This window comes from Lissotriton helveticus, chromosome 1_2 (genome assembly GCF_964261635.1).
Source record: "Lissotriton helveticus chromosome 1_2, aLisHel1.1, whole genome shotgun sequence".
NCBI classification, from domain to species: domain Eukaryota; kingdom Metazoa; phylum Chordata; class Amphibia; order Caudata; family Salamandridae; genus Lissotriton; species Lissotriton helveticus.
In genome coordinates this window covers 235,177,747-235,190,669 of record NC_136058.1, presented here as the reverse complement: position 1 = coordinate 235,190,669, position 12,923 = coordinate 235,177,747, and the positions used below count along the sequence as shown (strand labels likewise).

Sequence of the window (12,923 nt, the reverse complement as noted above, 5' to 3'; positions counted from 1 at the left end):
CGCTGGGGAGGGAGGGACCTCATGGCCATGAGGTACCGCTCGACCTCCTCCGGCGTCGCGTCATGCCCAGGGACCCGAAGGTGTGGGGCAGGCGGCGACGCCTGCGACTCAGACGGAGCCGCGTGGGTGGTGTCACCCAAACCCCCGGCCGCATCGCGCGAGCGTCGGGGTGGGTCAGAGGAACGATGATGCCTCTCATGCCTCTTACCTGAGGACTTGGATCCTGATGACCGATGTCCACTCCTGGAGCTGCGAGGACTCCGACCCCGCAACCGGTCCCTCGACCCCCCGTGGGACCGGGACCTCGAGCGGCGTGGGGCCGACTGCCGGAGCTCGAGCCGCTTGCGGGACCGCTCCCGTCTAGCCTTCGACATCAGGGTCCGGCAGTCGGAGCAGGTACGGTCGTCGTGGTCGAGGTCTAAACACTTCAGGCACCGGCGATGGGGGTCGGTAACCGACATCAGTCGGTCGCACTTGGAACAGGGTTTAAACCTGGGCATCCCTACCGGCACCGTCGGAGTCGAAGACTCGAAAAGAACAATGATCAAAAGATCAAGAAAGTTTAGTCAAAAAATGACTAAGGGGTAGAGCTTCTCCGGATCTGCGCTAGCTGGCGTGGAAAAAAGAAGAACTGACGTCAGCGCGCATGGGCGGCGTCTAAGTACTCCGACGACGTCATTCTGGCGCTAACGACGCCGACGACGGACGCGGAGCCGCGGACGACGCCTGCCGGCGCGCAGTGGTATTGCTACGCAAAATTTTACGGATCCAGTCTGACGCCTGGGGATATTCTAAGGTAAGGAAACAAGGAGGTTGACAAAGTATATAACAAGTTTTCTTTACTGTAAACCCTGATCAGCACAATCGTAAGTTTACACAATAACATAAAAGTCAAAATCTTAATTATGAAGTGTACCTTATCAGAAAGACATGCTGTATAGATTTACTTTGATTAAGGCCCTAAGCAATTCTGTCCCAAGTTTATGTAGTCGTGGTTTCCTTTCTAGGCATGCAGTTTTATTAAGGCAATGCCAATCTGAAGGATCTATATCCTGAATTATTATACTTACGGTTTTATTGGCCCCGAATGTCATCAGTTTTTAAAAGTGATAAATAATTACACAATGAAAATATGGTACTTTATTAATCTGCATAAATTAAAGCAATGTTACATGATAGCCACTTAGATCAGTAGAATCTGTTTTCATTCAATGTATATTAAATTTTTCTTTTTACATATTCATCCATAACAGTAGTATGCTACTCGAGCAAAAAATAAATGGCTCACTTGAAATATTTGTTTATTTACAAGGAAAACAATGTAAACAATTTCCAATAATTTGCTGGCAAAAATAGTTTATTTGTAATACCCATTACAACAATATACTGAGGGCATGAAGCTGCCCGCATTCTTTATGAAGGCATTCTAGATTTCTTTACAGTTCAAATCAGCTCTAAATCATCTTTATGTTCCCCTGTGTATTGGGAAAAGTAGCAGATCTATGATTTAAATGAAATGTAAGTCCACCCTGCAGATTCTGGTATATTGATGTGCAGTACATTGCATATCAGGTATTTATTGCTACATTTTGCTTTTAGTTATGGAAATGTTGCACTAGTTTTATAAAATGGCGAAAGGAAATCAAGTAAAAGGGTAGCTTAAAACTTGGAAACTATGTGCTATGTGAGCGTCTGTGTTACTTTGCTGATTGGTAACCAATTAAGAAGCCTCGTGTGCTTTATTGCTTTTGCCCATGCACAGATTTTAAAATATTTCTCATTGGTAGGATGGAAAAGATAAAAACACTAATTTGCCTTGGCTCCAAAAACCAAAGAAAAAGACCTAAATTGCATAAAGGGTGCACGACGGCAATCATCTAATGCAATACTACATTGCTTGATATGTTTCTTTTCAATGTGTTGAGACAAACAGGTCACGCATATCAAATGCTAACCCAAAAACGGTGCATTTTAACACATCTTAAAACCTGTTACTGGTTCCACACACATTTACTCTAAAAACCCAGCAATACGTAATGGAAATTGCACTCTTTTGTACAGACCATTTCTATTTTCTGTGAGCAGCTTTTTGCCTTCAGCGGGTAAGGGTAACCGTTCTTTCCAAAGGGTGTGAGTGAGTATATTACCATATAAGGTTAGGAGAATTAGAATTTAAAACCTGACTATATACAAATAAAAAGATTAGCAGCTTATGTAAGATTTTAAGAGTCTAAAGGGTGGCGGTGATCACTACTACACCTGTGCCACTAAAGTTTACTGATCTGTCCTAGTGAAGGGCACATTAGTGTGGAAGGAAGTAGATGTTCACTATCCAAAAAAAGGCTCAGTTTGTCATAAAAAATTCCTATAGTCTCATACAAAAAAGCACTAAAGCTTTCACAGACCTAGACAAGCATGTTAACACTCGCATAAAAGACAAGAAAATGCTTCCCTGTAGGCAGACGGTTGACTTAAGTAACCACATCCTGACAACTGCTATTATCGCATGTCCCTCACCAGAAACGGCACCTGAAAACACACCTGCAAGATACAAGTATATACGGGGTAACTAGCTCACTTTGTGTGTTCTGCCCTCGCACCCACCTAAAATGACAGCAAAGTGGGAGTTTTTAAGACCATGCCCATCACAAACACAAATTACACCTTTGCTGATCCTGCACTGCCCCATCTCTGCTATTTACCTTTACTTAGACCTGAAACAGCCACAGTGAACTGCATGAGCTAAGAATGTGCCAGTTGCCGTCTTCTCTACTGCTCCTCTTCCTCATTACTGGCTCTACACCTGAAGTTGTACCACTAGGCTCCTTCTCCACTTTCTCATAACATTTTACAATTATCTTCTCCATAGCGGGTGGAATCTGTGCACACTGCTGCTGCATTACCAGCAGGGAAGGAAGTAAGGACTCTCAGGAAGAAGTGTATTGAATATTTAGGCAATGAGAAAGTAGCGTCATTTTGATGGCTTACAATAATTCGAACATTTCACAAATTTTATGCGTTGCTAGAAACTGATGAATGACTGCCTGAGATAGGCATGAGCCCAGAGAACAGACTAGAATCGGACTGCAGAAGAGGCAAACTAAAACCAATAGGATTGCAGAAACCGCTCTAAACTGTTTCAAGGTTCCAATAATGTAAAGGTTGAAAAGCTGAGCATGAGAGCTTGAAATAAACTCCTGACCTACTGGATGTCTCTGGTCACCATGTGAATCTTTTTTATAGACTGCCATGTTATCTAGTGACAGCAAGTTGGACTGTTTCATCACAAATGTACGCATGTCAGTATCTGCTGTTAAGGCATACATGGCCAACTGCGAGCCTAAACATGCTTAGGCCTCAAGCGGAATTCTTTCCAAACTGTATACAGATATGGAGACCATTTAAAAACGATTAAAGACATCTCAAATTCTGGAATTATGCTTACAAATTGGAAGCAGAAGTATCAAGCTTCAGGTGTGAATGTAGTCAGCATGGCCATCAACTCACAGGACAGATTACCAGGCTTTACTGTTGATAGTGACAAAATCAGAACTTTGCGTGATGCCTTCCCCGAGAGCAGAAGTCCAGCATAGTGACAGGGGAGACTTCTGAACTTCCTTGCAATTGCACCAAAATAAGGCTATGGATGAGAAACCCTTTTCTTATAAACAGCAAAAGAAGTGTTTAAAAGTAAAAAGACCAAAAACACTCACACAAGTATGGAGTAATCAAAAATGTGCTTTAAAAACTCGTTTCTAACCAACATTGCATAAGAGCATGTAAGTTATGAAATCTACTTTTTCGTTATCATATATCATCTACCAAATAAATAAGGAAAACCTCATATAACGACCTGCAATATATTAGCAAAGTGACTTTTATACAACCTGCAATATAATAACAAAGTCACATTTATAGTGACGTGGGGGGTTTCTATATATTTTGATAAAAGTAGCGTCAAGCCTAAAATTATATTAAGTCCTATGGCATTTAAGGAGGGATAATTATATTGTTACAAAACCTCAGACATACCTTTGTGGTACTACATTCATGTCACAGAAGTCCTATCAGCCAAAAACGAAACTAGCAATAGGGAAAGACACAGGGAGGCAAGCCTATGTTGGTTAACAGTACCCAGTATTATCAAAAGTCATGCAAATGTCTTATTATCATATGGTAAAAAGCACAAACGCTAAATAAAGTTTCCATATTTAGTATCTAGGAGCACTGCATAGATTGTTTGATTAACAAGGTGGAATGAGTGTATAAAGCTACTAGTAACCCCAAAGAGTAATGCAGCTATGCAAGCTCGGGATACACGCACACCGCAATGTCCCTACTTACAGAAGTGCTTCGCTGTGGGTGAAAAAAAGCTGACACATTGGAACTCCTTCATTTTCTGTTTTCTTAATACTACAACTTTAGTTAAAAGCAGCCAGTATGCCCACGATGAAGCACTAGCCCCCAGTGACATCTGTGATTTAACGCTAAAGATTGTCTGTTGTCTTAGACTTCGCTACGGTATAAAACCAGGGTTCTACTGGGGATTGACAAGAAGCAACAAATCCTCCTGTGCTTCAGTTATGTTTCCGTTCGATGACCTCAGTGTAACAGACACAGGCAGCCGGGGTTAAAGTTCAAGTCTTGGGTGCAAGGCCACACGCCTAAATATGCAGCAAGCAGTTAAGCAAAATGAGCGAAACTATAAGAAGCAATTAAGATTTAATAACATCTCAGAATGGAAATAAATGCTCCATATATACTATCCAGTGCTTGTAAGGATTCAGCATCTTTGTTTCAAGACTTAAATAAAATTAAGACCCCAATAGAGGTATTTACAGACGCTCAATACATTTCAGTTGAATTCCCTTCAATGTCTCAGTCTGATCAATCATTCCCAAGATATACATATGGTATCATCACTGAATGCTAAAAGAGGAGTCGGAGGAACGGAGAAGGCCGGCCTGTTCAGCTCGAATTCAGTCAAAGGTATGGATTTTTTGATGTCCGGTGACTCACGAGAGAAACATGAGAAGCAATGCAAGAACTCCCCTTTGAACCTCCTGCCATGAACGCAAAAGAAGAGAGAGGTATTCTTATGAAGCAAATCTGTGCAACGTCACTGTTTGTTTGGTGCAGCCAATCTTCGTTCACAGCCAGGGCTCAGACCAGCTGAATAGAGGAGGTAAGGCTGCAATCCAAAGTGCAAAGCAGAAGGCAGATTACATATGCAAGATGCGAGGAAGTAATCTTCGACTGGATACTTTGAAGTGAAGAAATACATTAAATGCAACGTCCCTGCTGGATTTAAAATGCATCGCATCCGCAACCATGAGCTCACCCAAACAGCACGTTATCATTCATCCTTAACGTGTTTATAAAATAACTTTAGCAGAATGACTCCATTTGCCTCTCACCCTAAGTGTGATTCCTGACACCATTTCATTTATTTACAACTAAAGGCTGACTTTTTGGGGTACACGCACTTCCTGGTTTCATATAAAGTGCAGCTAACCGATTTAAGGCAATTTAAGTGAAATATTAAAAGCATGCTCGTGTATTTATCTGGTGAATATATAGCTTCCAATTGAAATATCTGAGGATGCAAATTAAACGTAGGATTAAATTAATTGTTCAGTTTAAGAAATATAAACCTTTAGCGTCCAACTAATCACAACACTTCCTTTACACCAGATATAAAAACAATGTTAAAACAATTTGCGAATATTTCCAATAGAATAATATTAAAACTCTCATAGAAGTGCAAGGGAATGGGATCTTTGAAAATGAGTGAACACTGGGGGAGAAGAGTGCAACTGTCGATACTGTTATTTTGGAGAAACTTGTTTTCTCCCCCATTCAAGCCTTAGGAGGAAATCTTACACACCTAAAGCAAACGTCAGTTCGAGCAATGAGTATCTGTCATCTCCATTGGTATCAAATTCTTTTAGGTTTTTGGATTCCAGTGTTTTAGAATTTAAGAGATTTTGTAAATCTTCGTAGGACAGTGTTCCTTCCAAACCCTGGCCTGATCTTTTAAATAAATCTTGAAGATCTACAAGAAGGAGAAAAATATTTTGAGAGAGTCAACAATATATTTAAACAAATGCTAAGTAAGAAAAAACTTGTTAGGTAAAACATTATTAAACCCATGGTAAACCTTCAACCTTATCCGCCCTCCTCTGTCTCGTAGCACAACAAAGTCATCTCACTCACTCCATCCTCCTCCAGTCCCCTTCCCTCCCACCACCATGAACTTTTGAAAATGCATCTGCAGATGTCCCCTGGAAGAAGGGCTTCGGGACGACCCAGAATCCATCTCCCCTCCCATCGCTCATGAATTGCCCCCTTCCTGTAGGCCTTGGACTGAGTTGTCTCTACTCGTTCCCCAACCCAGGTGTACCCTCCTATAAGCAGATGGTACAGTAGAGTACAGAAGCAAAATACATTTTTCCTACCTCAATGTAACTTTATGGATCTGTTCCCCACCACCCCCAGTGCCTTGAGACCCTCAAGGGGGAGTAGTTGTGCTTTACCAACCCTTGATTGATTGATTGATTGATAGATACTCTCTATGCACATCCACTTTGAAGTTTTCTTTGTTGAACCTGATGCATAAAGGGCACAACTTCTAGCCTTAAATATTTGAGCACAGCCAACCGAACACACTGTAGGATGGTATGCTGATTGCTATTGAATATCCTATAGTTCTCTATGTTGTAATTTAGCAGCGATTAGGTTAAGCATTAGCAGAAGACATCTTGTATTTAGAGACTATCTTGTCCGTTGTGTGGAATCCATTTTGTATTTCTGGCAGCCATTTTGTTTGTCATGTGCTCGCCATGTGCTCTGTCCTACCTTCCTGTCAACTGCTTTGCACATGCTCAGTTGAGCTTACAGCTGTCCCCAACTTGTAACTGTCAGGATGTGTCCACCAGAATTAGCTAACTGTCAGCCCCTCCCACTTGTTGCCAGCACACTCTCTGTATGACATTGTATGTATTTGAAACCGGCATTCTGTACTTGTACCGCCTTCATTTGAGCCCCTGTGTGGGTATAAAAGGACCAAGCTCCTTCCAGTCAGTGTGCTACTTCATACATTGCCGAAGGGTGTTGTGTGAATGTAGTTCCACCTCATGAGGTTTAATAAACTCTGTCTTTTCTATTCAAGTTTCTGGGCCAACTTCTTCCTATTGGTTTGAGGACTCTGTGCAGAGAAGGGCGAATCCCTTGCACTGGTAGGCATTGCTGAGGCTCACCACCACAAATTGGCGCTTTCAACGCAGGGCTCATCGGCGACTCGGATGCGCGAAGGACTGGTCGCGACGAAGGATTGGAATCTCGCTTTGGACGCGATCGCTGCCTGAGGAGACCCGAGTCTTGGCACCCACAGCGTTTTCCTTTCTTTCAGATCTGACCATCCAGGTGGCGCCGGTCCTCGACTGCGATCTCTTCTGTTGATTCGCCGTGCTGTGACCATTTGGTCGATTTGAGAACTTGGCAGTTGGAACCTGGACACCATTTGATTGGTAAGAGCCGTTCAATCTCCAGGTATGGGGCTATCTACCGCAAGACAAACTACAGGTGGTAGAAAATAAGTTTCTCAGATCCCTGTTAGTGGTCCCCCAATCAACTCCAGTACTTTCAGTTCATACTGAGTTGGGTCTTGGCTTCATCAGTGATCAATTACAGCTAGCACCTCTGATCTGTTGGGCCAAGACCTGGCTGAACCCAGAAATTAGTTTAAATCACTCTATTCTAACAGACTGTTTGGCACTGGATAAAGTGAACAAAATCCCATGGTTGGTCTACATTAAAAATACGTTTTACAAATTGGGTAGGCCTGAACTATATTTCGCCCCGAATACCATCAAGAGAGGTGATGTGCTATGGATTATGAATAATTTTCTGGAACGTAGGGAGATGAAACGGGAAGAAGTAGAGCTCCAAAAATCGGGAGTAAGAGCTAATTACATACTGCAGACTACCCCGAAATTGGAACCCTACTTGACTATTGTATCTCGGCCCTTCCATCGTAATCTCCTTGTGAGATTCAGACTTAATATCATTCAATATTCCCTGGGGAATTACCCAGTATGGGGTAAGCCAGATCCATCTATCCCCTGTAGCTGCGATAATTTCTCTGAACAAACCCTGATGCACTTTATTATGTTTTGCGGCTACTACGAGGAATGTAGGAAACAGTTTTTACTACCTATTCTGAGAGAAGCAGGGTTTATACAAGTTCGTCCCGCTCTCCGTTACCTACAGCTTTTAAGTAGCACTAAAGTAATATTCGGGGTCACAAGTTTTCTGGTTGCAGCTACGCGTATTAAGTCTAAACAATTGAAGTTAAACGTTCCATGATGTGCACTCATATTAACTGACCATTAGCTGTTCCAATGAATTGTACTATCCCATGTAATTATATGAAATTGTTCTCTTAAATGTTCCTTTTTAAGCTAAATTGTTAATATGAGTTGTTTTTAACAAATGAATTGTCATTTGTATATTTATGCTGGAATTGCTTTTATGATTTTAATTAATCGAATAAAGCTTGTATTGACTTGACTTGATTGGTAAGAGCCGTTCTGCTGCACTTGCTGTTGGTTTGACGCCATTGATTGGTAAGGTAGTTTAGTAACACTTACTGTTGCTTTGTTTGAATGATTGGCCAATATTGAATTCTGTTTGACAATTATATATGTATTGCAATTCATATAGGCAGGTAATGAGGAGATTTTTATCTATTTAACTTTGTTTGAACAGCGCAATGTACAAAGAGTACCTTAAGCGCTACTTTGATTATAATACTGCATATTTTGCACTTTTTTTGGCATGCCTGCTTCTAGCACACTTCGTAGGATGTGTTGCTTTTGTAGTGGTACCAATTTGAGACTTGACGAAGCACAACCAGCACCCCCGGAGGGGACGCCTAGTAGGGACATGTATACCAAGTATGGTACTTCTTCCATAATGTACAGCACGTTATGGAATAAATACACTTGTAAAGATCCTGAGTTGCGTTGGCCTATGCAGTGGTCATTTGATTTGCGAAAGATTCAGTATGTGGAGCAACGGATGTTTAGGCGAAAGGCTAGGCAAGATATGTTTGACTGTGTACGAATGTGGGAGAAAGAAGTGCGTGAGCGAATGAAGCGTGAGCAAGCTTTGATTGAAAAAGAACAATGTAAGAGTATTCATGCGAAAGCATTGGAAATGAAAAATAGGGAAATTAAAGAAATTGAAGATAAGGAGCGTCATTTACAGGTACATGGCCAATACGCTGTTCGTAGACCTCTTTATCCTATTTTCAATAATCCCCAAGATGATTCTCTCTTATTAGATCATTGTCCGCCTCCGTATACTCCTCCTACTGCTCCTTATGAGTCAGATGAGGAGTCTCCTACAGACCAGGACGAAGCTCGAGAAACTCGTTCAATGTTATCTGCTGGGCGTGCATCTGACATTAGATCTCCTGCGCGTAAAGCCGTTCGTAGTACTGCCACTGCTTCTGAACTTTTAGATAGTATAAAAAGGTTGGCAGGAAAGGGAGCAAATATATTTTACCGATACATTTGCCGCAGAGGTTATTGAACGATTTAGGAAACATTCGGTAGAAATGGAGCCCGATGATGTTGCAGCTGATTGTAAACAATTACGTGACAGTCTTTTTGTCTTCTCCCAGGTGCCCGACACGATCAGACGCTTGGTTAAAGTGCGTATTGACGCAGCCCGTTTGCGAGAGGAGAAAAAGGCATGGCACGAACTTCTACTCTTGAAACAGATAAGAATGTTGTAATTATTGTGAAACCCATGCGGGAAGCCGCGCCTTTATAGGTTCCTCCTAAGGGAACGGGTACAAATGATAAGACTTCTGTTGATGCTAAAGGGTATTTTATTTATAATTGGGTTTACAATCCTTGGAATAGAGCAGATGTTATAGCCCTTAAAAATGCATTGCATGATCCGCAAAAGAATCCAGCAGCCTTTTATGAGGAAGTTGAGGGTGCAAGTAGTTCTTGTACTATGACTTTGCCTGATATTGATTTGTTTTTTGGATTAATATTACCGCCTGATAGGTGGAGAACTGTGCGTAAAGTTGATGACCGTGCGACATTTGGAGCATTATGGAAAGATTTAGAGCAGTTAGATGAAGATAGAGAACCTGCACAGAAACTGTGTCAGTTAATTTTAGACCTTACGGCAGCTATATTAGTTAAGTTAAAGACGATTATTCCCCCTAAAAAGATAGATTGGACTGTATTAGCGTAGTGTAAGCAAAAGGCAGATGAATCGTTATCAGATTTCTTTACACGCTTTGAAGAGGCATTCCACGATTTTAGTGGCCAGTCATTAACAGATGACACGGGTAGGCATCTGTTTGTCGATAAATATGTCGCAAACCTTTTGCCAGGAATAGCTAGCCGCCTAAAGGCCAGTGAGAGTTCATGGACTACCTCTTCTCCGATTTCTCTCCTAACCATGGCTCAGTATTATGAGCGACAAGAATTAGAAGCTAAAAATAATGAGGATAAAAAAATCTAAAGAGTTAAAAACAAAGGGTATGTTAGCACAAGTATGGACCGCCTTCTATAGGTAATGATAGAGGCGGACGTGGATCTTATGGTTCGTCTTTTCCTTCTTACTCGTTAAAATTTATCTGTTGACCAGTGTGCGTACTGCAAGAAATTTGGACATTGGCTTTCTGATTGTCCAGTACAGCGTGCTCAGCAGTGTCTACGTGGTCGGGGACAAATTAAAAAAATCGCTCAGGATATTCAGGGCCTAGAGGAAGCACAAATGATCGCGCTAGGTTTGATGCTAATACACGTGGGCAGGATGGGTCTAATGCTTTTGATAGAAGGAACCAATATCAAATGTCCGACTATGTGCCGTCTGATTTGCAAGATTCTGCCTATGCATAGGATTGCCTAGGATGGGGTAAGGAATCAGTTGAAGTTCCAGTAGATCAGAGGGGTCTCTATGTTACAGCACATGTTTTGGGTTCTACTGATCAGTTTCTGGTTGATACAGAAGCTACTCGTAGCGCCTTGTCTAAAAAATTGGTTCCAAGGGCTCCCCTGTCTGGCTTAACCATTACATCGATAGGTTTCGATGGAACACCTTCCCATAGCCCATTGTCACAACCACTCGCATTTCATGTTGATAAGTTTACTGCTCCATGTCCGTTTTTGCTTTCTCCAAACACACCAGACAATATTGTGGGTCTTGATTTGCTTAACTATTTTAGGGCTACGATACGATGTTCTCCAGAAGGAGTACGGGTTCTTTTGAATGACAACCACCCTGTGATTGAGAGATCTTGTATTATTAAAGAAGACATTGCACTAGCCTCACTCCCTAGTACTTTGTGGGCTACTTCAGACACAGATGTAGGGCAAATGGTTATTCTGCCAGTGCATATTAGTGTCAAGGAGGGTGCTTCTTTGCCAAGACTGTCTCAGTATAACATTTCTAAAGAAGGAGAAGAAGCACTTACTCGCATTGTTCACAATTTGATTAAAGTGGGGGTTGTGGAAGAAGTTCCTTACAATGTTTGCAATAGTTCGATTCTTCCCATTTTGAAAAAAGATACTGACACTAAGATTTACAGATTTATCATTGACTTGAGAGAAGTAAACAAGATTGTAGTACCGCAGTACCCTGTGGTTTCTGACATAACACTACTTACTTTGGTTCCTCCGACATCAACTACATTCTCTGTTATAGACTTGAACACTTTCTTTCGATCCCTATTCATCCTGAAAGTCGATATTTATTCAGTTTCACTTTGAATAACCGATCGTATAGATTTTGTAGAGTTCCTCAAGGCTATACTGAGAGTCCTAGTATTTACAGTCAAGCATTAAAGAGACAGCTTGATTCCTTTACTTTGCCTGAAGGAGTGGCTCTCATACAATATGTCGATGACATCTTGTTAGCAGATGATACGCCTGAGCAGTGTGAAAAATGTACCTTGTCCTTGTTTTCTTTTCTAGCTACACACCACCATAAAGTATCACGGAGGAAATTGCAATATTGTAAACTGAAGGTGACCTATTTAGGACACCTTCTGTCTAAGGAGGGCCGTGCATCGACACCAGATCGCATTCAAGCAATTTTAGACACCCCAGTACCTTCCACACAGAAAGATGTCCATGCATTTATTGGTTTGACTTAATTTTGTAGACAATGGATATTGGGCTTTTCACACATTGTTGAACCCCTGCTAACGCTTTTGACTACAAACACTCCGATCTCCCTTCCATGGACAGATGAATGCCAAAACGCTTTTCATCAGTTAAGACAAGCTCTCTGCTCTGCACCAGTGTTAAGCACACCAGATTACACAAAGGCTTTTACACTCTATGTACACGAGAAAGATGAATGTGCATTGTCAGTTTTAGTACAGACACATGGTGATAAGCAGCGTCCCTGTGCATATATTTCTGCAGTTCTTGATCCTGTTGCTCGTGCGTTGCCTGGATGCTTCCGTTCAGTTGCAGCAACGGCTGTGTCCATACGTCAGAGTGAAGGGATAGTTTTGTCACACAAACTGTTGGTGCTAGTACCCCATGCAGTAGATGCCCTTTTGAATCAGACTAAGGCACAACACTTAACTAGTGCTCGTTTGACAGGATACGAATTGACACGGTTAGCACCTCATATTACCTTGAAGAGGTGCGCAAGCCACTTTGTTGCCATATCCTGCGACTCAGTCCCAATCAAAGGAACCTCACGATTGTATACTCCTTACTGAGGAACAAAGGGTCGCATCGATTTACTTTTTTTTTTTTTTTTAAAGCTTTATTCGAGTTGCATACTCATAAAAGCATAACAAACATATTAAAACAATGCAGTTAATAATTTAGTTACATTTTAGGCAAAATACATTTTTATAAAACAGTTATGCAAGCTTT

The 12,923-nt window shown here is 41.5% G+C and overlaps 1 protein-coding gene across 2 annotated transcripts in view; it reads right to left on the bottom strand.

The window, feature by feature from the left end:
- Positions 1-1,276: 1,276 nt before the first annotated feature.
- Positions 1,277-12,923, bottom strand: part of EFCAB14 (EF-hand calcium binding domain 14) — a 278,772-nt gene continuing 267,125 nt past the window's right edge. For both annotated transcript variants that reach the window (XM_078671656.1, XM_078671657.1), the window contains one exon: positions 1,277-6,055. In XM_078671656.1, the coding sequence (XP_078527782.1) occupies positions 5,880-6,055 (176 nt within the window). In that variant the 3' untranslated portion in view covers positions 1,277-5,879. The remainder of the gene's footprint in view (positions 6,056-12,923) is intronic.